The following is a 27,308-nucleotide window of genomic DNA, read 5'->3' as shown; positions in this document are numbered from 1 at the left end:
ATGGAGCAGGCTTGATGGGCTCAATGGCGTACATCCGCTCTCACATCTCATGGTCCTGCAAGAGGCTAGGTGGTCCACCAGATAAATGCTGAAGAGATAGTGGGTCCAGCCTAAAGGACTTGTGTGCAATTAGTTTAAAGATCTCGATCAAATGATCAAATGATCAAATTCAGTGAATTCATTTTCAGAAATCTATCCTTTCAAATGAATGAGTAAATGTAAGGATGTACTGCTTGCCTTTCCCCCATCTATCCTATTGTAGACTTCACCCTCATTTCAGATGTCCAAGAATTGCATCCCGATTGATGTCTCATCCTGTGATCTCTCAGTTGTAGTCACCAGCTCAGATACTGTGCAAACTTCGCAGCATGGTATAGAAGCAGGATCTGCAAGTGGTGAATGTAGATAGAGGTACCTAATACCTATTAGAGGCCACTTGTAATAATTCACCAATGAATAAGGACTTCATGTTGTAGTTTGTATTAATGCTCAAGAAAATTTCAAGAAGGGCACCTTGAAAACAAACATTTGAATGCTGTTATCAAATCTCTGGAGTTTGCACACAAAATCAGCTGCCATCCTCCCTTGGGAAGTCAAATTGCTGCAGGCAATATGCTGATAGTCATAGTATCAGTAATGTAACAGCTTCACTACCGTTTTATGGCATACACTGTTGTGGGATCACACCTTGATTCTAAGCCATTCTAAGTTACTTCCTCAGTCATGATTTTAGATGGTGCAGTTAAATATATAAGGCTCATTTAGAGGGTCATAGAGTCATACAGCAGGGAAACCGACCCCCTTCTGTCTAAATTGTCCGCACTGACCATATATCCTAATCTGACCTAATCCCATTTGACAGCATTTTGCCCATATCCATCTAAACCCTCCCTATCCATAAACCCATCCAGATGCCTTTTTAATGTTGTAATTGTACCCGCTTCCACCACTTCCTTTGGCAGCTTGTTCCATAAATGTATCACCCTCTGCATGAAAAAGTTACTTAATTTCCAGTCCCCTACGGTTATTTTGGCTGTGTGCTCACAACTGATACTGGTCTGTGGCTTTGGATGTATTTCCCCAACCAATCAGAAACTCATGTGTCCTCCCTGCCCTACACATGGCTTCAAACAGACTTTTTTTTTCTGCTTACAGCTCCACTTCCTCCAGAACAATTAGGAATGGGCAATAAAAATTGGCACAGCCAGTGATACCCAAGTTTCCGAAATGAATTAAAAAGGTCCCCTCCAATTCATAGACTATCCTGACATGGAATTATGTCACTGTTCCTTCATTGACGGTGGGTCACAATGCTGGAACACCCTTCCTAACACCGCTCTGGGTGTCCCTTCACACTAGGACTGCAGGATTTCAAGAAGGTAGTTCCAGGGAAGTTAAGGAAAGTCAATAATTTCTGGCTGACAGTGACACAAACATCACGTGAATGAATATAAAATTAAAATCTGATCTCAGCCAGAATAATAATGAGTCATTCACTGTCATGTGTATGGCCCTTTGGATTCAGTCAGTCCTTTTTCAACATGAGAAAGCTATTTATTCTTCTATCTATGAGCCTACCTATATGGTTAGCATATTCCAAAAGACGCTTGGGAAGGGCTTGGGATGCCAAATGTTTCCGTCTACTTCCCACAGCTCTTCCTAGATCCTAAGGAATTCTCCCAAAGAATTATGATTTTATTTGCCTTGGCCTCATCTGACCATTCACCAGCATCCTGTTTGGTTTTTCTGATATATTTGTGATTGGGCAGGCGCTAAACATCTTGAAATACTTGCAACACTGATTATGTCATTGAACCATGAAAGTGAATTCATAGTTAAAATTTATAGTTAGATTAGGTACCACCTACCTGTGACAAAAATCTTGAACAGTTTTAAAATTGGCAAGCATATAATATCATCAGGAAAACACAACGCAACCTCACGCTAGTAAATGAATTTTATCAGTTGGGGAATCAAGAGTTATGGGGAAAGGGGAGGAGAGTGGACATGACAAGTGTCGGATCAGCCATGATCCTATTAAATAGCAAAGCAGGCTTGAGGGGCTGAATGACCTAATTCTGTTCCTATTTCTTATGGCCTTAATGTTTCTCACGCACTGTTTTTGGCTGGCTTTGGAAGTGGGGGTGGGGAGAAATGTTAAGGATTAAAATTGATCCCACTGTAAACACAACCATTGCCAATCTAATCCTCTTCATTGTATTCATCACAATTTATTAGATTAAATGTGGGATAGTATCTTTGTGGAAGGCTGGCAGAAAATTGGCTGCAAATGAAGAGAAAGAAACTGCTCCTTTTCAGGCTTTAAAAATAGCTTTTACAAGCAGGTAAAAGTGGCAGTAGATCCTATAGGAATCTCAGAAACAGTAAGTGTGTACAGCAAGGCTAATGATTATTCATATTTGTTGCATCTCATTCTACAGCTCCCAAAGATATACATTACTGTCATTACAAACATTTTCAATGTTTTTCTAAACAGTAACAGGTTCACAAGAGTGTTATTTATATCGTTCCCGAAATTTTAACACTCATCTATCCTCATTTAATAATGAGCTGTTCTCTTCCATACTCCTCTACACAATTTTAAAGAAAGAAAACATCATTAAAGGCAGATGGGGTCTCCAGCAGGGAAACTATTACCAGCTCAGACAATGCTAACAAAAAAAGGAGAAAGAAAATCATTTCAAACCGGGTGGAAACCAAGGAAATAAGAATGACAACTGTGTCACAGGTAAAAAAATGCAGAATTGCTGTCTGAATAAACAAGGCATCAGGTTGTGAATAGTAGTGAAAGCTCGAAAGCATTGGTAACACAATCAGTCTAATGGAAAGAAAAGTTGCTCTGTGAAGCCGTGAGGTCATGTGTTTGTGCCAACAGTTACTGCAGAAAAGAAGCATGATTCCTATTCAATTACACAGGGCTCAAAATGGAAAAATAGACAAACCAACACTTCATTTCATTTCTGCCCAGGTCCTATCAAACAGTGCACTTTTTTTTGTTCACAATGAACCTGCATTCTGCTGAATACAAATATTTTATGTATTAGTGGATCTCCTGTGGACCTGCATACTTTGTGAGAGAGAAATATTTCTCTTACCTATCTCTCATCTATATGTCAATGCTGCTTCTTCACTTCTGCTTCTCATATTTTAACTTCCCTTGTTAGTCTTCCTCAGCTGTAGCCTTTTGTCACTGCTTTTCTCTGTATTTTCCTAACTTCTATAATTTCCCTTCATGCTCATAGGCGTCTCATTTTTGGTGAGTGGTGGCAAGGTGAAGAGGAGTTTTTTATTTGCTTGTGGAATGAGGATATACTGGATTTCATTCAGTAGGGGTACACCTACTATGCTGTTAGGGAGGGAGTTCCAGGAATTTGACCTAAAAACAGTGAAGGAAGAGTGATATGTTTCTGAGTCAGGATCGTAAGTGGCTTGGAGGAAAACTTGCAGGTGATGCCCTTGTCCTTCATGAAATTATGATTGTGGGTTTGAAAGATGGTATCTAAGGAGCTCTGGAGAATTTCTGCAAGGCATCTTATAGATGGTAGCCAGGGTGGCAAGTGAGTGGAGTGCTGGGTGGACAAGCTGTCTGGAAAGTGATGGAGTGCTGAGCCTCGGTCAGGGGGAGGGGCATTAGATGCAATGGTGGGGGAAGGAAATGTTAGGACTATCAGGGAAGGGATGGAAGTGGGCTTCTGCAGTGAAAGAAGTTTCAGGTTGGCCTTGGGTGGGTGGTAGGGTAACAGAGAGGAGGTTGTGTCTAGGGGTTAAGTGGAATCATGTTAGGTTAGGGTTTGGGGAGTGGGGAGTAGAGTGGAGATTGTCAGGAGTTCAATGGATGTAAGATGTTCAGGGTGAGCATGGTGTTTTCAGGACTCCAAGACTTGGTCTAATGCTGGAATCTTATAGGGGCTGAATGATGTGAGTTATGGCAGGATTTCTGGCTAAATCATGCATGAAATCAGGCAAAACCTATCTTGATGTCAGAGACAATTTGCTTCATCATTTATGCATTTCCTCAGGTCAAGGCAAGTTTTTTTCTCTTAAAATAAAAAGTTACCTAATACTTAGATAACTACTGGTGGTGTATGCAACAAAAACACAACGAAACCATTATCAGGAACTTATGAAAACTGAAGGATCTTATTAACCCAAAAAACATTCTCCAGGGTGATAATGCACCCTAGCCCCTGCAGTGCTCACCAGTCTCTAAAGGCCTGTAAGATGCCAGTGGACATCGTTTGCTCCTTCTCGATGGAAAGACGAGCGCGGACATAGCTGTGAAAGAGCGGCTGGCAGTCAGGCATTATGAGCTCCTTGAAAGCTGCTTCTAGGCTCTATTATTGGCTGTCACAAGGCTAGTTTCTCACTAGGCAGTAGCAATTAACCAATTAAGAGGGATTATTATGCAGGGTGAAATGGATGAAAACCAGATGAGTGGGACGTCACAGGGACAGGGTCGGTAGACAATAAGGTGCATTTGGGAAGATGTGATTAGAAATCTCACTAGACCTAATGGCAAGAAATCCTTCAAAAAACTCCATGTAACTGATATTTAATCAATAAAAAATAAGGTTCAGCCCTAGGTTATTAATCGTCTAACTTTACCTGAGTGACTAGAAAATGAATTCTCTGGCTTTAATGCTTTCTTTTGAAGGGTCCTAGACTCAGGGGAATTGGCCATCAGTCTTCAATTTCCCAGGCAATTCTCCAATGACTATCTGGCCATCTGAATATCCGCGTCATTGCTTTGAATGTACTCCCACTCAAATGCAGGATGAGATGCCATCTGGTTGTGCTGTTCTGGAGAAACTGAAAAGAAATGCCATGGCCTATATTATTTAGTTTCTTTTGAATCCTAAATATCACCTTGTCAACCTTGAAATCATACTTAATCTGTATAATCCCATAACCAGCCATGATAAATAGCATAGCTGCTTGTATATTATACTGTGTCAATTGTTATAACATAATTAACGTACATTAACCATTAGTGAGCTTCACATGCTTGAATTGCTGTACAATTCATAGGGATTCCTTCCTTTTCTCTATCTCTCTCTTTCCTTTGAGATTCTCCTTAGTATCAAATGCTTTGATCACCTTTGAACACAGAAGGAAGAGAGGCAGATTATGGCATCATATTTTTAGTCTGCTGAAGTTCCTATGAAGCAATGCACCATCAGCTACACAACAAGCAATATAGATGAGGAGAGCTTGCTATTTTCTGAAGCATCCCATAGTGCTTTGAATTGGACAGGAAAGAATAGAAGTTGAAGCAAAACATCAGGTAGTTGTACCAAATGTTTTTTTCCTCATTTTAACTTGAGTATATGATTTCTGCATTATTAAGGAAGTTTCCAGTACATACGAACATGCAAATAAGAACCATATTTAGGCCACTCGGCCCCTTGAGCCTGCTCCATCATTCAATCAGATCATGCTGATCTGATTACAACACTTTCCCACCTATCCCTGATAACATTTAGTCCCCTTGCTTATCCAAGAGTTGACCTACTTCTGTCTTAAATATATTCAAAGACTCTGTTTCTACTGCCTTTTGAGGAAGAGCATTCCAAATGCTCTCAGCTCACTGAGATAAAAAAAATTCTCCTTATCACTGTCTTAAATGGGCAACCCCTTATTTTTAAACAGTAACTCCTTATTCTAGATTTTATCACAAGAGGAATCATCCTTTCCACATCCATCCTGTCAAGACCCTTCTAGATCGAAAATGTGTCAATGAAGTTAACTCTTACTCTTCCAAACTCCAGCAGGCACTGGCTTTATCTCTCCAATTTTTCCTCATAAGACAACCTACCAATTCTAGTTATTAGACAAGGAAACACTCTGTAAACTGCTTCCAACGAATACATATCATTCCTTAAAAACGGAGGCGAGGCACAGTGCTCCAATATGGTCTCAATGTAGACTTTGGAACCTTTCATCACAGTATTGATATTCTAATTGATAAGGCTATCTCATAATCAAAATAAACATGATGAGAAACAATTTTTAGAATACTGGAATTACTTTAATCATGTTTATGTAACAAATATCATTACAAGCTTCACCAAGTTATTATAAATTTTCAGATTTTTCCTATTTTAATAGATTTTAGCTCTCATCCCAAAAGAAAGAAGAAACGTATGTCTTGTTTATTGATGAAACAAATGTTTACAGCTTTGATTTATTGGCAATTTGTTTTTCAATTGATCCCTGTGTTGCAATTAATTTAAATGAATTGTAATTGTTTTTTAATAGTCCTTTAATTTTCCATAATGCGTGTAAAACAGTTTCCAACTGTTCAGCGGATAATGGCTGGTGTGGGGTCAGTAATAGCCATTACAGTTCTGGTTATTATTTCCTCTTTTCATGGGTGCTCAGCAAAATGAGATTGTCACACTCTCTCTGATAGGCGTAGCAGCAGACAGCTAAAAGCCTCTTCATGTAAGGATGTTATTTCATAGCGACACCCGCTCCAGATTATCTCTTTACTTCAAACTTATGCCGGCTTGCACGTGAGATTAAAAAAACACACACACAACATCACTGCAATTCCGGAGTGGAGCAGTTCTTGTCAAATGCAGTCCATGTTTGTGGCTTTCACTTCGATTAAGTCTGTGGTGACTAAAATTCACTTAGGCCAAGAGGTAAATTTAATACCAGTTATGCACATGCTGTTCATATCACAACCATTTCACATGATGCCACTTAATTCCCTGAGAAGTGGAAAGGTAAATCAGTGGCTGGCCAGCTAAGGTGTCATAATGCATTAGGACCAGGGCTCGCTGTGGGGGATAATGGTTGTGATTGCTGTTGACTCATGTCTCTGCAAAGAGCTTCATGTAAAATAAGTGACATTTAAAAGGCATCAAGATGTGAAAAGAGAGTGCAAGAGGGGAGGGGAAAATTGCAGTTCTAAACTTGCCACCTGAAAATAAAGTCTCCATTTTGCCCTGAGTGTCCTGAAATGATAACTCAATGTGCCACTGCTGACCCCTACTAAAGCTTTAAGTTCTTAAGTTTCAGAGTGAATTTATATTAAAAAAAACTCCTGGGAGCTACCTCCAGTATCATATTAACTCTTAAAGCAAATTCAGAAATCTTTTTTTAAAATCTGCTGCCCTTGGATATCAGTGCTTTCATCCTCTAAGGGCTTCAGCTGGATCATATTAAACAGCATTGTATAAGAAATAAGGTAGCTCGTTTCCAAAGGCTGGATTTAATGTTATTTCTATAAAAGAATCCAGTTTCATTTTACAGCAAGCATATGCTGCATTTTTGTGCATCTAGCGGACTTTTGTTTGCAAAAACAAGCAGCAATAAGCCGTCTCATTCTTGGCCTGCTCACTGGGTTGTATGTGGGCTGTTTAGCTGAGGGATTGAGCTGCAGTTGATCCCCTGCCGCTTAGCTGATAGAGAGAGAAAAAAAATCTGAGGGGGCCAGCCCTGTTTGTTAATGCAGTTTTTAACCTCCTTAATGAACCACTTAGCCAAAGTTAGATGACAACCTAATCCATGTTTGCACAGGCAGGGGGTTTAGAAATGCTGAATAATGGCTTTGTGCGGAGGATTGTTAGAAAGGTCACTGCTGTGTGTTTTTTATAATATTATTATTCTCAAACCTTTACTGATTGTTGTTACCCGGATTTCCATCTTTGCCTTGATTTTTTTTTCTCTCTGCTCTATAAAAGTCTCCAGAGAACCCAGGTGACAGGGCTGTTATTTGAAAACTCACTAGGAAGAGAGTAAGCAATTTGAGCTTAGCTGAAGCGTAATCTTGGGTTGTCAAGAAGAAACCCATTCAGCCTATGCTAATCAATCAGTAAAATCAACCGACCAATCATCTCTTCAGCTTAGCATATATCCTGAGGTCTGATATATCTATTAACTGCCCATCATGCAGCTGGTCTCTGGTTGATGAGATTCTCTCAATCCGGCATTTGGAGGCAGATAACTGAGCTATCACAATCCTGGATAAACACTGAAGTAAAAAAAAATCTGGTAAAGCCTGGAGAGCAAGACAATACAATATTATCCAAGTGCCCTACTGCTCACAACATCCGGCACAGGCTATTTATAGATTAAACATGAAGATTTTTAAAATAAAAATGCAAAATTCATTTTTGTAACTGTTATTTTGTACCAAAGCCTTAGATGTATAAGTGTATATATTGGATAAGTTTTTTTTTAATGTTGGAAACTGTAATTTTGTATTTATTATGAGGTAGTTATGAAACAAGATATGATGCACTGTGACTGGTATGAAGAGTATGTGCAACTTCTGGAGCTGTCACAATATTACAGTACTAATTGACGACACAATTGTTGGTTATCATTGGTTTTAGATTTGAACTCAGTAATCATTATACACATGCTCAACTCTATTTTTGTGCCATTTTTGTTGTTGAACCTACTCCTTTTCCTGAATTTTTCTCTGCTCTTCTAAGCACTGACTCTTGTTACTGTGTAGGCAGTCCTCCAGTATCTCAGCTAAGTCCTTATTCTTCATCTGTTTATCCCACGCAGCATATGCTATCAAGCCCCTCAATCGTGGAAAGCATCCTAAGCTACCCTGACTCAATTTGCCTCTTACATTCACTCGCATATCATGGGCAAACGCTGTAAAATGAAAGACAAAGTTATGACATACAGACCTGCTGGAAAATCTCAGCAGGTCTGGCTGTTCTGAAGAAGAGTCACTGGGCCTGAAACATTAACTCTGATTTCTCTCCACAGATGCTGCCAGACCTGCTGAGATTCTCCAGCAATTTCTGTTTTTGTTTCTGATTTCCAGCAGCCACAGTTCTTTCAGTTTTTATGGCATAAAAATAATCAGTTTGTTAGTGCCAAGAAGCATGTTTAGGCCTATACTTGGGATATAAGTTGATCCCCCTCCTATCTGTTGGCTAATAAATGCATGTTTAGGACTAAATTCATAATAGGAGGTACCTTCAGCTTGTTAGCTCAGATACTTCTTTGGGATATATTTGCTGCCTTAGGCACTGCATGGATTCAAGCAGATGATATGGGCTATGTTGTCAAGAAGATGTATGCTAGTTTAAAACACACATGCAGAGCTGGCCACATGTGGAGATTGACGAACAGAAATTGTACCCTTCTGTACCAGCATCAATGGTTCACATTTTATACCTGATGTAAAAGTCAAACCCTGCTCTGGAAGGATTTTCTGAAGTTTCAGCTTTCTATATATATCATATACTTCATATATCACTTCTCTCTGGAGTATTTTCGACCAAATCACTGACCACCTGTAATGTAATTTGATGTCACTCACATTGGCTGCATCATTATACACAACATACGTACACATTTATAGTAGACCATCCTGAAACACTCCACTGTGGGAAAGGACATGATGAGTATCTCATCTGTTTATATTTGTGCCTCTTCTCCCTCTGCTTTTTAGTGAATACCCCACCAGCCTTCCGTCCCACAACTCTGTGAGGGTCCTGCTGGTCCTTACTTACTACCCCACCAGCCTCTGTATCCAAAGGATTGTAAGCCACCATTTCTCTTACCTCCAGCAGGATGCCATGACTAGATACACATTCCCCTGTCTTCCTTTGTCAGCATTCTGCAGGGACCATTTCCTTCAGGCATATGCCCTGGCCTGCTCCTCCTCCACTCCCCACATCTTCATGGCACCTTCCCATGCAATTGCAGATGGTGTAACACCTGCCTGTTTACCTCTTCGTTCCTCACAATCCAAGGTCCAAGACATACCTTCCATGTAGCTGTGATTTACCTTCACTTTGGTCAATTAGCCCAATGTATATACTACTCTCAATGAGGTCTGCTGCACACTGGGGAGATGAATCACAGACTGGGTGAGTGCTTTGCAGAAACACCTACGTTCTGTCCATAAAAATTACTGTGAGTTTCTAGTTGCCTGCCACTTCAAAACACCACCGTGCTCCCACGCCAGTGTTTCTGTCTCAACCTGCTGGATTGTCCCAGCAAACCTCAACAAAACTCAAAAAACAGCATTTCCCCTTTCGTTTGGAGATTTTGCAACCTCTAGGACTCAATCTTGAGTTCAATAACTTTAGAGCAAGATTGTATCCTTCCTTTTTTTTTCATATTCCAACACTCTGGCCCTGTCATACGTGGACTTCTTTCAACACCATTTACCCATTCTCTCCTATTCTTAGCCCTTATTATTACTTATTCAGCTTCTGTTCTGTTCTGGCTTAGTATCTGTAATCCCCTTGTCTGCCCACCCTTTCACATATGCCTCTCTCTCCCTCTGTCTCCACCTACACACTCAACCCCCCATCACCCATGCCATCTTAACCCTAAATACCACTTTTTCCAAGCTGCTATCAGTCCTGAAGAAGAGTCACCAGGCTTGAAATGTTAACTCTGCTTTCTCCCCACAGACACTGCCAGACCTGCTGAGTTTCTAAAGCAATTTATTTTTTATTGTTCAAGAGCCTTCAGATGTTTTGCTATGTAGATTGATACTGTTTACTGGTGTTAATCAATGCTCAAAAATATCTGCTTTGGTAATGATAATCTTCCAGAATAAATGATGATATGTAACTTCCATATTCTTTCAATTCTTGGTTGTTACAAAAGAAAAGACTGGGAGCTTATACTCCACAGAAATGTATCTAAGACATTTTGGCTCAGCTTTTTGAATACTCCACAGAGTTTAAAAGTCCCACTGCCATTTCCAATAGATCCCATTTGTGCCGCTAGGACAAAAGGAGTGGGATTTGACTCTCACAAGGGAAGCCCAAACTCAGCATAGATACTAATCAGACCCTTTTCCCCTTTGTAGCATAACTTATGAATTTTTAGAGTCGTTGTATATGTTCTTGAAGGGTACATACGGTATATAGCATTGTCAAGGCATGGAATTATTTAAATCCCCAGCCCTTTTTTTAAAAAAATTAAACAGAGGAGACTGCCTGTGTCAATAAGAGTGAAATAAATCTGTTCTGTCAGTTAAGATTGCAATTTGTTGAAATAAATCTGAAGAATATCATTAATAATAGCTTATGGAAAACAACCAATAATTATCTATGTAGGGGGCCCAAAGGATTACAGTTTGCTCGACAGCTCCAAGGAGTATTTAAAGGATTAGCTGTCTTTGATGTGGTATTATAAATATAAATTTGTTTTTATAAGACGTAAGTACTTAAGCATTTTTGAATGTTTTGAATCAGCTTTCATGAATGGAAGTTTTGTTTTTAACTATTTTAGTGGTTGTAATAAATATATAGATCCTATGTCACCTGAGGTCAGTCTCGGGCTAATGCTGGATAAATTGACATGCTGGGCATAAGGGCAAAGTTTGGTGGATGGATTGGCATCTGTTGGCATTAGACAAGCAGTTGTGAGCCATAAGAAGCCATGGAGATGGATTGGTCCTTGGTTTGTATGGATGGTGTGAGGGTGTTTTGGAGGTAGTTGTGGGGCATGAGAAATGTATTAGAGGATGTGAGGTCATACAGCATGGAAACAGACCCTTCAGTCCACCTCGTCAGCCCTGACCAGACATCCCAATCTGACCTTGTCCCATTTGCCAGAATTTGGCCCATATTCCTCTATACCCTTATTCATATAACCATCCAAATGCCTTTTAAATGTTGTAATTGTACCTATCCCCAACTTCTGGCAGCCCACTTACACAGGCTCTTGAACAAAAAGCCAAAATTGCTGTTCCATACACATGTCACCCTCTGTGTGAAAAAGTTATTCCTCAGGTTCCTTTTAAATCTTTTCCCTCTCACTTTAAACCTATGCTGTCTGGTTTTGAACTCCCCCAACCTATGAAAAAGACTTTGGCTATTCACCGAATCTATGCCATTCATGATTTTATAAACCTTTATAAGGTCACCCCTCAGCATCCAATGCTCCAAGGAGAAAAACCCCAGTTAATTCAGCATCTCCCTATAACTCAAACTCTCCAGTCCCAGCAACATCCTTTTAAATCTTTTCTGCACCCTCTCAAGTTTAACAACATCCTTCCTACAGAAGGTTGACCAGAATTGTACACAGTATTCTAAAAGTGACCTCACCAATGTCCTGTATAGCTGAATTATGACATCCCAATTCCTATACTCAATGTTCTGACCAATGAAGACAAGCATGCCAAATGTCTTCTTGACTACCCTGTCTACCTGCGACTCCACTTTGAAGGAACTGTACACCTGCACCCCGAGGTCTCTTTATTCGGCAATCCTCCCCAGAGTCTTGCCATTAAGTTTGTAAGTCCTGCTCTGGTTTGCCTTACCGAACAGTAACACCTCACATTTATTTAAATTAAATTACATCTGCCACACCTCGGCTCATTGCCTGAGGTGTTCTGATCAAGGTCCTGTTGTACTCTGAGAGAATCTTCTTCACTGCCCTACACCACCTATTTTGGCGTCATCTGCAAACGTACTAACCATACCTTCTACGTTCACATCAAAATCATTTATATAAATGACAAAAAGCAGTGGACCCAGCACTGATCCTCGTGACATACCCTGGTCACAGGCCCCCGGTCCAAAAAGCAGCCCTCTACCAACACCCTCTGTCTCCTACCTCTAAGCCAATTTTGTATCCAATTTGATAGCTCCCCCGCACCCCACCCCCCCTCCCATGTGATCTAGCCTTACTAACTAGTCTACCATGCGGACCCTTGTTGAAATCCATACAGACGGTGTTGACTGCTCTTCCTTCATCAATCTTCTTTGTCACCTCATCAAAAAACTCACCAAGTTAGTGAGACATGATTTCTCATGCACATGCTGACTATCCCTAATCAGTCCTTGCCTTTTCAAAAGCATGTAAATTCTGTCCCTCAGAATCCCCTCCAACAACTTGCCCAACATTAACATTAGGCTCACCGGTCTATAGTTCACTGTTTTTTCCTCACAGCCTTTCTTAAATATGGCACCAGATTAGCCAACCTCCAGTCTTACAGCATCTCACCTGTGTCTATCTGTGATACAGATATCTCAGCAAAGGACCCAGCAATCCCTTCTCTCGTTTTTCGCAGAGTTCTGGGAAACACCTCATCAGGTCCTCGGGGTTTATTTACCTTTATGCATTTTAAGACGTCTAGCACCACTTCTTCTGTAAATAAACTCTTTTCAAGACATCATTATTTATTTCCCCAAGTTCGCTAGCTTCCATGTCCTTCACAGTAAATACAGATGCAAAATATTCATTTATTATCTTACCCGTCCACACATAGATGGCTACATTGATATTTGTGACCATATTCTCTCCCTAGTTATTCTTTTACCCTTAATGTACTTACAGAATCTCTTTGGATTCTCCTTAACTCTATTTGTCAAAGCTATCTCAAGTCCCCTTTTTGACCTCCTGATTTATTTCTTAAGTATACTCCTACTGCCCTTATACCCTTCTCGGGATTCACTTGATCCCTACTGTCTATACCTGAAAAACACCTCCTTCTTTTTCTTGACCAGAGCCTCAATTTCTCTAATGATCCAGCATTTCCTACACCAACCAGCCTTTCCCTTCACACTAACAGGAGCATACTGTCTCTAAACTCTCGTTAACTCATTCTTAAAGGCCCTCCACTTCCCAACCATCCCTTATCTGAAAATAGCTTCCCCCAATCAACTTTTGAAAGTTCCTGTCTAATACTGCAATTTAGATCTTTAACTTTTAGATTAGGTCTATTCTTTTCCATAACTATTCTAAACTAATAAAATTATGATTACTTGCCCCAAAGAGCTCCCCCACTGACACCTCAGTCATTTGCCCTGCCTTATTTCCCAACAGAAGGTCAAGTATTACTCCTTCTCTAGTAAGTACATCACATACTGAATAAGAAAGTTTTCCTTTACGTATTTAAATTCCTCCCCATCCAAGCCCTTAACACAATAACAGTCCCAGTCTATGTTTGGAAAGTTAAAATCCCCTACCATTACGACCCTTTTATTCTTACAGATATTTGAGATCTCCTTACATATTTGCTTCCCAATTTTCCACTCACTATTGAAGGCTAAAGTGCACAATATTTAACGTAGTAGCAAAGCAGCCCATTTCCAATCTTGATCAGGGAAGGAAATAGACACTTTCGATCAGTTCCTCCCTCAATGTTCCTGGCCAGGGCCATTTTCTTCTGAAAAAGCACAGAGGAATGCAACAATCCCTGGGAACTAGAGAAGAGAGTACCAGCATTAAATCACCCCACGTTTTGCAGCACAAAGTTCTATATGCTGTGATTTAAAGGTTTGCAGTCACTTTGAAAACTGCTGACAAAAAAGCCAATGGTATACTGTAAGCCTGGAGCTAGGGTGGCAGTTGGGTGAGGCAGATGTTGTGCCAGGTGGATGTGTTGGATAGGGTTCTAGATGAGTGAAGAGAACAGTTAAGTGAATCAGTGCTTAGAGTAGATCAAGGGGCTGGAGGGCTGTTGACGTTGTGGGGTTTGGAGTATTAGATTGCGTGGAGAGCATGTTGGGCTTATCAAAGTCGGGGGGAATGTCAGGTTGGGGCTACAGGTTTGTGCTAGATCTGGAGGAAATAGTAGGTGTCGTGTCTGGGAGTGTGGGATCACATGTCAGGTGTGGGAGGGGCTTTGGTAAGGGTTAGTCGTGTGTTGTGTATTTAGTTTAACAGTTACCCAGTAGTTACAGCAGGTTTTCAATTCTTCTGCTTTTCCTGGATGACTTTTTATTAATCTTAAATGAATCAAGATTCCCCCAAAATCTCTGACTGTAGTTCAGAGTCGGGAACTTTATCAGAAGACCAGTAACTGTTAATTTCCTCGTCAATTTCCATGGAGTCAGGTGCACTGGGTCCTGATGCAGGAACTCCCAAATAAGCTGCTGCCGAAACTATCTCCACGTTGGAAATTCTGGACCTTTGTGTTGTATGCTTTTTGTTTTTCATATATCATTATAAATTACTAATTAGCAGGGTTTCAAAATGTGTGTTAAGTGAATAATACACAGCTCCCAGCTCAATCAGGAAAGTGGTTTATAAGGATTGGTTGCTCCCACAAAGATTTTATTGCTGTGTTCCAGGTCAGAATCTAGGAAATGGTTTTGTATGCACTAGCTGCTCCTTTGCCATGTGCACCAACAGGAAAAACATGCAGCAGCAATGTGGGCAGGAGTGATGAAACATCCAGGGGAGAAAGAAGAGGTGGCAGGAGGGAGTGTGGGGAGAAGGGAGTGAGGAGAGGCAAACATATGACTCAGAATGTTAACTCTGTCAGAGTTCTGGAGGGTGGATGATGCTGTGCCTTTATTTAAGCAAGGCTGTAAAAAGAAATCTGGGAACTGTAGACCTGTGAGTCTGACATCCGTGGTGGGAAGTCATTGGAGGGGATTCTGAGAGATAGGATTTACATCCATTTGGAGAGGCAAGGACTGATTAGGAATAGTCAGCATGGCTTTGAGTGTGGGAAATTGTTTCTCACAAACTTGGTTGAGTTTTTTGAGGACGTAATCAAAAAGATTGATGAGGGCAGAGCAGTTGATGTCATCTACATAGACTTTAGTATAGCCTTTGACAAGGTTCTGCATGGGAGTCTAATTCATAAAATTAGATCACGTGGGATTCAGGGTGATCTTGTCAGTTGGATACAAATTGGCTTGATGGTAGGAGACAGAGGGTGATGGTGGAGAGTTGTTTTTTTTTTGACTGGAGGCCTGTGACCATCGGTTTTCCATACGGATCCGTGCTGGATCTACTTCTGTTTGTGATTTATATAAACAATTTGGATGAGAATTTAGGAGGCATGATTAGTTAGTTGGTGGTATAGTCGACAGTGACAAAAGGTTATAAGATTACAAAGGGATCTTGATCAATTGAGCCAATGGGCTAAGGAGTAGCAGATGGAGTTAATTTGGATAAATGTGAGATATTGCATTTTGATAAAATAAACAAGGGCAAGACTTGTACAGTTAATGGTAGGGCTCTGGGTAGTGGTGTTGAAGAGAGACACCTAGGGGTTCAGGTACAAAGTACTTCGAAAGGTGCATTTCAGGTAGACAGGGTGGTTAAGAAGGCGTTTAGCACGCTTGCCGTCATCGCTTAGACCATTGAATATAGGTTTCGGAATGTAATGTTGAAGTTGCACAGGAGGCCACTTTTGGAGTACTGCATACAGTTGTGTTTGCCCTGCTATAAGGAATGGTATTATTAAATTGGAGACAGTTCAGAAAAGATTTACCGGGATATTGCCAGGACTAGAGGGTTGAGCTATATGGATAGGCTGGGGCCTTTTTCACAGGAGCGTAGGAGATTGAGGGGTGACCTTACAGAAGTTTATAAAATCATGAGGTGAATAGGAAAGGGCTTTTCCCTAGGGCAAGTGAGTTCATAACTAGGGGGCATATTTTTGAGGAGAGGGGAGAAAAATTTAAAAGGCACCTGAGGGGGAACCTTTTTACAAAGTGGTTGGCTAAAATGTGGAATGAACTGCCAGAGGAAGTGGTAGATGCAGAACAAATACAACATGTAAAAGATGTTTGGATAGGTACATGAATAGGAAAGGTTTAAAGGGATATGGGCCAAACCCAAGCTAGTCAGACTAGTTTTGTTCGGGAAAAATGATTGGCATGGACGAGTTGAATCGAAGGATCTGTTTCTGCACTGACTCTATGACCTTACTTTCCTCTTCATAAATCAACTTGCTAATGTGTTCCTTGTGTTTGTAGTGAAAATAATAAATCATAAAAGCACTGGTTTTAAATAAAAAGTGAGATATTGCTTTTTTCACATATGTGGTATATAAATGCGGTAGGGAAAATATTCCACCTAACTCCAACAATTCTGATGGTAAGAGTGCGTTTTTGATGTGACCTAGATTACTCAAGTCTCCACCCATTGTGATATGTCCTGTACGCTTACTGTGACAACTGGCCATGAAGTGGTGAGGAGTGCTTCATCATCCACCCCAATTAGACTAATAATGTGTTCTGAGGAAGGGTGACTGGACCCAAAACATTAACTCTGATTTTTCTTCACAGATGCTGCCAGACCTGCTGAGCCTTTCCAGCAACTTCTGTTTTTGTTTCTGATTTACAGAATCCACAGTTCTTTTAGTTTTTGTAGACTAATACCCAACTTTCAGAGTATTTCTCGGTTTTTCTTTGGCCATGTTAACAGAGGAGTTGTACTCGCCTTACTCCAAGAGATCCAGTGGGATGTATACCTGCCAAAAGGCCCTATTGTAGGTATCCTGTATGTCCCAGCAAAAGAAAAAGAATGATCAATACAAAGGGGTCACTTATAGTTATAGAGCTAGCCTACTGCTCTGTAGCAAATATTCAGTAAAAATTTGGCACCTATTTTATTTGGTCAGATAGTGGTCTTCCTTTTGGGGTCACTCAGATGCCTTTCCTGAGGAAGTTTAAATCTTAGCTATAGGCATGTTTCATACCCTGAAGCAGCGAGTGGAATTGCTATCTTATCACACTTTGGATCCCTCAAAAGGGCCTGCAGAATGTTTTGACAGGGAAATGTTCATGGGGTTTCATCCCTATTGTTAAAATTAAAGATTCCCTGTTCAGTTGCAGTTTTGCTGGAGGTAGTGAAGTGTAGCTCACGTTCTAGGTGTACTTCCCGAGTTCTGAATGTCCTTTGATCGGTTTACTATATATTTTCACCATTCATTTTTATTTTATATTTTCATCAATCACATTTTGTCTTTTTCACAGAAAAATTAAGCTTTCTTTTACAAATAGAAACAGATGTATGGGTTTAGTTTTGGTTAGGGAGAGAATGAAGATCTAACTTTTGGAATGATGTTGATAACTGTTACTCGAAAATAGTGCATTGTTAAACCTGCTTTTGTTTTACTTTAACTCTATGCAAATCTTGTCCTTAATCCTGGAGTACCAGTATGCTTGGGTAGATTGCAAGTTGATCATGTGGAGATGCTTCTTTATCCATTATTGGATCTGAAATAGAGGAGGCTTACGAATTATCTGACTTCTTAGTGTGCAAATCATCTAAAAAGCTAAGTTCAGAAGGGTCACACAATGACGAGCTAGTATTAAAGTAGTGACTGCATTTAACAAATAAGCTTTTTTTCCCAAAAATTGACTTTTCAAAGAACTATTTCGTCAGACTTGTTTAACATTTTCCACATGTTAACTGGCATGGATGCCAGTTACAGACAGTGTATGTTTTAAACAGAGTAGTATTTACTTGCCTGATTGCGGCAATTCAACAGAAAACAAAACCTGTATGAGTTTTCTCCACAACCAAAGAAATGAAACTGAAGTTCATGGCCTCAACATAGAAAATAATAAACATTTATAAATAAGTTGTTTTAATGCAGTAGCAACAGCTTTGTTGCAGTAATAGTATTTGTTTAGACCATGCGTCTAATTTAGCAAAAAGTCCGAAGAATCTTCTTGAATGTTTTCAAATTAAATTTGACAGTGGTGTGTAAGGTGATATTCAGATGGATGAAATTCAAAGAAATCAGAAGGGTTGTAGTGCTGGCAGAGTTCAGAGATAGAGATGTGAAAAGCTTTGTATGTGTTTTAAAACAGGATTAGAATTTTAAAATAGAGACTTGCTGCAGTGGTGGAAATGAGCATGCACAGTTGTGATTGGTGAATAGGATTTTGTGCAAGTTGGAGTCTAGAATGAGCTCTCGGTATGGAGTATGTTGATGTAGTCAAGTCTGGAGGTAACAAAGGCATTGATAAGATTTCGAGTGAGCTGAGGCAGGGGCTATATTAGGTAATGTTATAAAGTTGAAAGTGTGCAATCTGAGTAATGGGGCACATATCTGGTCAGAAATTAATCTCCAAGTCAAATACCATACCTTGGTTATGAGTCCAATTCAGTCTCTGACAATTACCAGGGAGGTGATTGTAGTCTGCTAGTGAATAGAGTTTTGCTGGGACCTGAAAACAATGGCATTAGTCTATCAATATTTTGTAGGAAGGAATTTCTTCATGTCAAATACTGGATGTCTTTCAAGCAGATTAATGATTGTGGAAGGATTGAGCAAGGTAGTGCGGCAAGGTAGAGCTGAGTATTGTCAGACGTGTGAAACTTGATAAGTGTTTGGACGATGTTGCTGAGGGGGCAGCACGTAAGTGAGAAATAAGAGGGAGCCAAAAGTTGTTGCTTGCAAGACACCAGAGGAAATGGTGCAGGAATGGACGCAGAAACCATAATTACATAACAAATGGCTAACACAGCTTTTTGTTTTGGATAAAATGATAAACCAATCATCGGAAAAATTTCAGATCCCATCGTACTATTTGAAGGACATATAGTAGAATTCTCCCCAGTGTCCAAGACAATATTAATCCCTCCAATGTCATCATCAAAACATTACCAGCTGCATCCGGGTGTTTACTCTGATTTATTTATTCATTGGTAATTATGTTTTCTGCCTATTGGAGTGACTATAATTCAAAAGGTTAAAAAGTGCATTGGGACATCCTGCAGACATGGAAGATGCAGTAGTAAAGAATTCCTTACTTTCTTAAAAGCAATGCTTATTGTGTGTATTTTCTGCGGCCTGGGCTGCACTTCCCTCCTGTGCCCACGGGTCGAAACAGAATCTCAGCTAATAATTTCTTAATGCTGTCTCTATGTGCAATGTTCTTGCTTTCAAAATATTTCAGTAGCAGTCGATCAATTTGTAAAGCAAATATGCTGTATACCCAAGTAAACACAGAAGGTCCCAAGTTCAGTTTCCGTGTCAAGATAGTTCGTATCAGATGTACATTAAGTACAGTTCAACTTTGATGTTCCCCAAGGATGACAAACCTGCTGTAGCTCAGTGCATATACATTCAAGAATGGTCCCTTTCATAAGTTGGAGGAGGTCTGACCTTTAAGGGAACAAATCCAAAATAATTACAGACACTACTGATTGAGGTAACACAGTGTGGACCTGGAGGAACGCAGCAGGCCAGGCAGCATCAGAGGACCAGGAAAGTTGACGTTTCGGGTCGGGACCCTTCTTCAGAAAAATGGGGTATACGTCTTTTGTTAACTAAGGCTATGGTCTGCTGACCCCAGAATCAAATCTTTATTTGTCATGTAGTAACACATTCAATCTTTGATTAATCCAAAACTCTGCACTGGAAACTTTCAGAAATTGGTTGGTTTCATGGAGAAGAAAGCCATCAAGATTAGATTAGTTATTTACTTCATCTGATTTGGAAAATGATGACATTCTATTTGTTTTACAACCCCCACATAACACTGCAAATTCTACAATCAACAATATGATAATGACCAGGTAATCTGTTTAAATGGTTTTGGATGAGGGATTAATACTGGCGAAGACCATGGGGTCTTTTACGTCCATTTGATCACAAGACATGTGACATTGGTTTAATGTTCCATCTGACATGCCACAGCACTGACAGTGCAGCAGCCCCTCAGTTATGCCTGAGAGGGTGGTCTTTTGAATGAAGTCTTCAACCCAGATTTTATTGCTCAGATCCTGGAGTAGGAGAGAAACCCACCGCATACTGTCTCAAAGATGGGAGTCTAATAAATGATCTTATTTTACAAGTTCTGAAGCAAAATAATGGGAAAATTAAGATTCCACTTCATAATTTGGTTCAGCATCAAATACTCACCATGTAAGTTGAAGAATTATTGATGTTGCAGTAAGATGTGCGAATCTTGGTGAAGATTCTTTTGAATAACCAACTTGCAATTTTTTACGTCTTCGGTGTGACCAGATCCAATCTCCACAATTGAGATATTTTTAATGCTTTTTAACCTTTTGGAGCAAATGTGACCTGCATGTGATTAAAATGGAGCACAGAGAATTCAGAGTTTATAATATCGAGTAGTTAAATGCTGGTCTACAACAAAACATTTTTTAATTTAGAAGATCTTGACTACTCCTTATGGAAAGCCAAGGACAAACTTGATTGTGTCATTTTGTTTTGGTACAGCATTTTCGTATCCACTAAATGTAAAGTCCAAAAATATTTCCAACTTTTGTTAAATTGTAAAGTATGCAAGTTAGACTAAATCCTGGATTATTTTTGTTGATTATCAAAGTTCATCCCACTATGTTAGTGAGAGATATCAAACTACATTAATTATTATAGAAATGTTGCAGTTTGTTTGTTGTGTTTGGACTGCTTTCCACATCAAAACTTAAAAATTGTTTATTGCTTCTGAAGGGAAAAACAAAGTTAGCATTTTTATTGTATGATTCAACTGATAGTAGACAATTTATTATTAGCTGATAAGATAATTTATTGCAAAATGTTTATTTGATTATTTATATTGTTTTGATATTATTAGCACTTTCTTTCGTAAGAATTGGTTCAGTTGGGTTCTTTGGACCCTTTCATTCCACATTTTCTTAGGTGCCACGCTGAATGAGTTAAGCTCTGGTAGTGAGCTGTTTTACCACACGAGTGGGGTTTTACATTAAACACCTGCCTGAATAATAATTTGTGATGTTTGCAGACAAGCTTTCTCTTTGTTTCCTGTTCCTGATGCAATTTATATAATTACTACCAGTATTTTTCCTCTCATCTAAATGTAAAATTTGAATTATTTTGCCAATTTAATTAATGGTTGGGATTAGCAATATTCTGTGAAAACTGCTAGTATTCTGAGAGTTTTCTCCCTTTAAACAAAGATAATTAGTTCATGTTAATTTGTACTGTAGCTAATAACACTTGCTCTTATTTTGTTCCAGGTATCTGGCCTTCAGAGGAGGTTTTGGCTTATTACTGTATAAAACATAATAATATGTTTAGGTATGTGAAAATATTTCTCTACCAACTTAGTAGTTCTCCATTTATTTAGTATGAAATAATTGCATATATATATTAATCAAGATGGTTTCAGATAAATCATAACTTTTGCAGTTGGACTTTGCGGGATTGCCTGGATATTTGGTTCACTTTAGATGCCTCCTGCTAAGTAAAATATGCCAAAGACTCTTGATTTTCACTTGAGATATTTGGCTTCACTTTGTTTTTTTTTCCTTTTTTTTGGAAGATAAAAGTGAAGCCACAGTCAATGAGCCTTCATTGTCTTTGTTTCGAATAACCTTCACGATGACAGGATTCACCTATTGTGTAATGTGTAAAAGATTCAGTAAAACTACCCATCAAAATTTCTTCAAATCAAATCTTAACATTAATGCTGTTTATTGTTTTATCATAATATTTTAATTAACATATTTACTTACTTTTAACTTTATTGCTTTGGAAGCAAAATTTACATCAGATGATTTCGTGTTGTCACTAAGTATTTACAGCTTATCAGATCTGATCTTATACGGTTGAAATTGCACAAAGGTTCATACATTTTAAATGCAGTTGGGTTTTGACTTGACAGCTGAATAATCTCAAATTAGACATTTTGCCTCTTTCACATTTGAACCAATTCTAATTAAAATGCAACAGTTTAAATAATCAAATGGGAAGAGAGACTGTCAAACAGTTATGGAAACACAGGATTTTTTTTGGCTTTTCTTAAAAAGAAGTAATGAAAGCTTTATAAGTGTTGGGTAAGAGAAAGACATCAGTTTTTAAATTGTTCTAAGGAAGCAAATGAATGCCAGGCATTGGCTCCCAACATCAGGCAGCATGATCTGTAGCAGTTCAAGAAGGGAACTCACCATTACCTTCTCGAGGGCAATGCCCATAACCTGTGAATGAGTATAAAAAAAAACCTTGCTGTTACGATTTGGCAAAATCCTTTCAACAGCCCACTACATTTTCCCACAGTTGTAGACAGCTAACTTTTCATGAAGCAAAATAATAAGGCCGTTTATATGAATTTTGCAGGCTAGGAATGTCTCAGTTTTATCCGGGTAAGATGCTACATTTGATGACTTCAGCTGACAATCAGTGCCTCTGGGCTAAAGAAGATGCCAAAAATTGGTGGGGCTTCCATTACTGATTATTCTCTGAAGACCTCTTCTGGAATGAATACAACTGGAGAGGACAAAAACCGGATCAATTGTGATGGGTTACAGGATAGAATAGCTTGGCAGCTCTAAGGGTCAAGGATTAGACACACAGTGGCAGTTTGGGTGAGGTACTGGAAGCTGATTCTAATTTTGGAGCAATAACTCACCATTAATGAACGCGTTTATGGTGAAGAGGAGAAAACGAGGGAGGGGCACAGTTAGTTTTTTATATATCAGTTTCTGCAGTGATGTCTAATGATGTTATCCGAGACACAAATTGAGATCAGTTACTGAATTCAAAGATGCAATATATTTTCATTAGTATTAGTCATTTATTCTAACTACTGCAGTTATCATGGGATTTCAATTCTGTACTCCATCTCACTTGCACCGTTAGTATCTGTAAGTCCTCTGGACCAGCTTTTCCAGATAATGACCATTCAATGCTGAGGAACAAGTGTTAATGACATTAATGCAAATGAAAATATATTGGTTGTAATTTTTCAAACTTCTAAAGATGTGTAAAGTGGACCTGTCTTGAGGTTTCCCTTTACGTATGCTGAATATCTAAAGCTATTTGTCTTTCCTTTATTCTATTACAGTAGTTACCGAATTGAACAAGTATTTGGCTAAAGGAAAGATTCAAACTCCTTCTGCCTCTCTTTTGTTTAGCTTTTCCTCACTGATTCACTGTGCCATCACAGGAGGCATAATCAAGACACAGAGCCTCTCTTGATAAAAATGGAACCTTTTCAGATTTGCAGCACAGCAGTGTTAGTGTTGCAGTGAACACTAATGAGAACCCCCACTGCTTAGCATGCCACACAATTATTTTTTATATAATTATTTTTAAAAAGCAAGCTACATGTGGTGATCCAGTGAAGCAGCAAGACTTCTGCCTTTCATATCTTTGTAACTTCCTGCTTGTTGATGTGTTTCTGTAGATGTTGAATTTGCTGTAACGTATATGCCTCCGAAATTGTGTTGCCTAACTTCGGTTGGGTTCTGTAATTTTCCTTTTCTCTAAATGTTATTTCTCTGCAGAGGCCTTGCAGTTTGTGAGCTGGGAGGTGGAATGACATGCTTGGCTGGGCTCATGGTAGGTTTTCTCAATTCACTTCTATTCCCCACCGTCCCACTCCAAACCCTGCCCCCACCCCTCCATTCAGCAGTGAATAAAGGAAGGAGGGAGGGGAAGGAAAGTGTGCAGTCGCCTCTGAACTGCTGGGTCATAAGGACTGTCATCTACATCAGTTGAGGTCACGCTGTACAGTCTTGAGAGACCCTCTGGGTTGACTTGCTTTCGTATCATATTGATTTTGATGGTTGCTTTAGGTGAGCAGAAGCATTTCATCTGGGTGCACTCAGTATCCCTTGTTGTGACATTGCAGGCCCCAAGAAGAGCTACTTCCATTGCCACAGTCAAAGCATTTCAGTTGACAGTCCATTTTCCCAAATACATGAAAAGCATCAGCAAAAAAAAATCACAGTTGGAGCACTATGATATAGTTGTTAATGTTTAGCTGTATTATTATGTCAACAAGCATGATCCAGACTTCCAGCAATTAGATTCTTTTAACTTAAATTGACCATTCAGAAGCTGTCACCTCTACATTCTTTAAACTCATGTGTTCAGCAGATATTATGTATCATTGCAGTGCAGTAGAGACAAGTTTTTATTTCTCTCCAAAATAGAAAGCATATTGTTGCACTGATTGACATTTGACAAACCTGTCGTACTCTTATATAATGTGTCTAGGTTACTCGCAAATGTATGAGCATGTCAGCTACACACGCACACATACACACAAAAAAAATTACCCTTACAAAGCCATCTGCTTCCAATGCAAAGTTATGTGAAGGGCATCAGGCGGGCAGACAGAGGCAAGCTGAAAGGCAGAGTGACAGCCTAGTATGATGGCTGTACTAGATAAACAGAAGGCTGCAAATGAAAGCCTCTCAGAATACCATCATCCACTGTCACAATCCAATTACTGAACAGAATGATAGCAAGATAGAGGTTCCCGCAAATGGAATGATAAAAGTATTGACTGATTTGATTGAATGATTAAAATAATGCAGACATAAAATGAAAAAAGATTGAAGATTGTTACTAAGAAATAGGTGAAGAAGCATGATACTGAAGGCTTGTCACTTCTGTCTTCACTTCCACACAAGACAAGCATATTTGCTCATCGTTCGATGCTATTTTCTTTTTGCAGGTTGCTATTTCTGCAGATGTCAAAGAACTTCTATTAACTGATGGGAATGAAAAAGCCATCAAAAGTATCCTTCCTCATGCAATCTCATCTCAAAGCTCAAAAGTTTTTTTTTAAGTGTAAGACATGTAATCACCAGAATTATACTACATTTGTTTTCAATCAAATAATATCAACAGAAAAACCTGATAAATTTCTAGAAATAAGTCATGAAAATGAAAAGAAAATTCAAAAATATAGAAAATCTTTGAAATGTCAATTGTCACACCCAAAAAGCTGTACTTACCTTCCCCAAGCAAATGTTATTTAATCTGTTCTGGACTTCCCATTATTTTTTTCCTTTTCCAGGCATGAGGATTGCTTATTATTTATCAAATTAAAAGTAAAGCAGAATTAATCTTGTGCTCATTAAGTCAAGTCATGGATACTTTTGAAGATGTATTAGACTGAAGTAGTTTACAAATGAGTAGTTGATCAAAGAAAAAATTGTATGTTCAATTAATATCTGCACTCTAGAAGTTTTACATTAATTCAGTATTATGTAGAAGACTGTCATGGGTTATTTTTCCTCTGCAACCTTTCCCTTCCCTATGTTTCATTCCAAGATCTGCAATATTCGGATTGAATCCTCTGCAGTTTGCCTCCCACAACTCCATTAGTAGCAATGTTTTTAACATGATTCTCTTCCTACAGCCCCTCCTCAAAATTCTTTGCCTTCAGACTTCTCTCTTATCTTTTAGGTATCTTCTCTAACTGTTCCACTACTGCTTGGAGTCTGTTTTCACTCTGTAAAGTTCTTTTTGGGCTTCTGCATTAAACATGCCTTAATACAAGCTGCTTTATTAAATGATTATCCACTTACTAGTTGCAAGATGGTGATGCATGAATTGAGGCAGTGCATGTAATAAACTACAAGAAGTTTGAGACCCACAGTGTGGTTGGCAAGGATGCGGCTCATACAGATACAGCACAACTATCTTGTACACAGCTTGTTCTCCAATATAGTCAAACTTGGAATAATACGCTTAAATTTGAGAAGCTCAACCCAAGTGAATGAGAACCATTCAGATTTCTAGTTTTGAATAAGAAATGTATTTGGAGTAATCAAAGATTTGGATACCAAGGAAAAGTGGAAAACATGGTTTACATAATTAATGAATTAAAATGATGTTTTAAAAATTTTCAATTACTAAGCATATTTTACAACTAAGATAGTTTCCTTAATGTGTGGCGAAAGTTGAATAAAATAAGAATAAATCAAACCAGGAAAATGTCAATCCCTTGGAGTAAAAGAAACAAAAAGCTGAATTGATAAGGAGATATTTGCTCCATTGCCAGAAAAAGTACTTCAGGCCCAACTTAAAGCAATTGTATTTCAAATGGGAGAGGTTGTATCCCAGGACGTTGTGGGAAGTGAGGGAAGAAATTGCGGGGCCCCTGGCAGAGATATTTGTTTCATCGACAGCCACAAATGAGATGCCTGAAGATTGGAAGGTGGCTACTGTTGAGCCATTACTTAAGAAAGTCTGCAAGGAAAGGCAATGGAACTACAGACGGGTGAGCCAGACATTAGTGTTGCATAAGTTGTTGGAGGGGCTCCTAAGAGACAGGATCGACATGCATTTGGAAAGGCAAGAACTGATTAGAGATAGTCAGCATGACTTTGTGTGTGGGAAATCATGTCTCACAAACTTGATTGAGTTTTTTTGAAGAGGTGAACAAGCAGAAAGAATAAAGCAGAGTGGAAGACATTGTCTACATGGACTTCGACAAGATTCCACATTGTAGACTGGTTAGTAAGGTTAGATCCTATAGGATCCAGGGAGAGCTTGCCAATTAGATACAAAATTGGCTTGACAGTAGCAGACAGAGGGTGTGTCAACTTTGAGTCATCCGCAAATTTTGAGATATTACATTTAGTTCCCCCATCTAAATCATTAACATATATTGTGAATAGCTGTACTGATCCCTGCAGTACCCCACTAGTCAATGCCTGCCATTCAGAAAAAGACCCATTTATTCCTACTCTTATTTTCCTGTCTGCTAACAATTTTCTATCCATCTCAATATACTATACCCAATCCCATGCATTTTCACTTGTTGCATTAATCTTTTATGTGGGACTTTGTCAAAAGCCTTCTGAAAGTCTAAATAAACCACAGCCACTGGCTCCCCCTGATCAACTCTGCTGGT

At 39.1% G+C, this 27,308-nt stretch overlaps 1 protein-coding gene across 1 annotated transcript in view; it reads left to right on the top strand.

Annotated features, from left to right (window-relative positions):
- Positions 1 to 27,308, top strand: part of camkmt (calmodulin-lysine N-methyltransferase) — a 288,033-nt gene that overhangs the window by 216,224 nt on the left and 44,501 nt on the right. Inside the window, exons 4-6 of the mRNA XM_048601336.1 lie at positions 21,673 to 21,733; positions 23,941 to 23,995; positions 25,119 to 25,182. Coding sequence (XP_048457293.1) covers positions 21,673 to 21,733; positions 23,941 to 23,995; positions 25,119 to 25,182 — 180 coding nt within the window. The remainder of the gene's footprint in view (positions 1 to 21,672; positions 21,734 to 23,940; positions 23,996 to 25,118; positions 25,183 to 27,308) is intronic.

Source organism: Rhincodon typus, chromosome 9 (genome assembly GCF_021869965.1).
Source record: "Rhincodon typus isolate 14 chromosome 9, sRhiTyp1.1, whole genome shotgun sequence".
NCBI lineage: Eukaryota > Metazoa > Chordata > Chondrichthyes > Orectolobiformes > Rhincodontidae > Rhincodon > Rhincodon typus.
The sequence above is the reverse complement of the archived record's forward strand: the minus strand, read 5'-3'. Positions and strand labels throughout refer to the sequence as shown.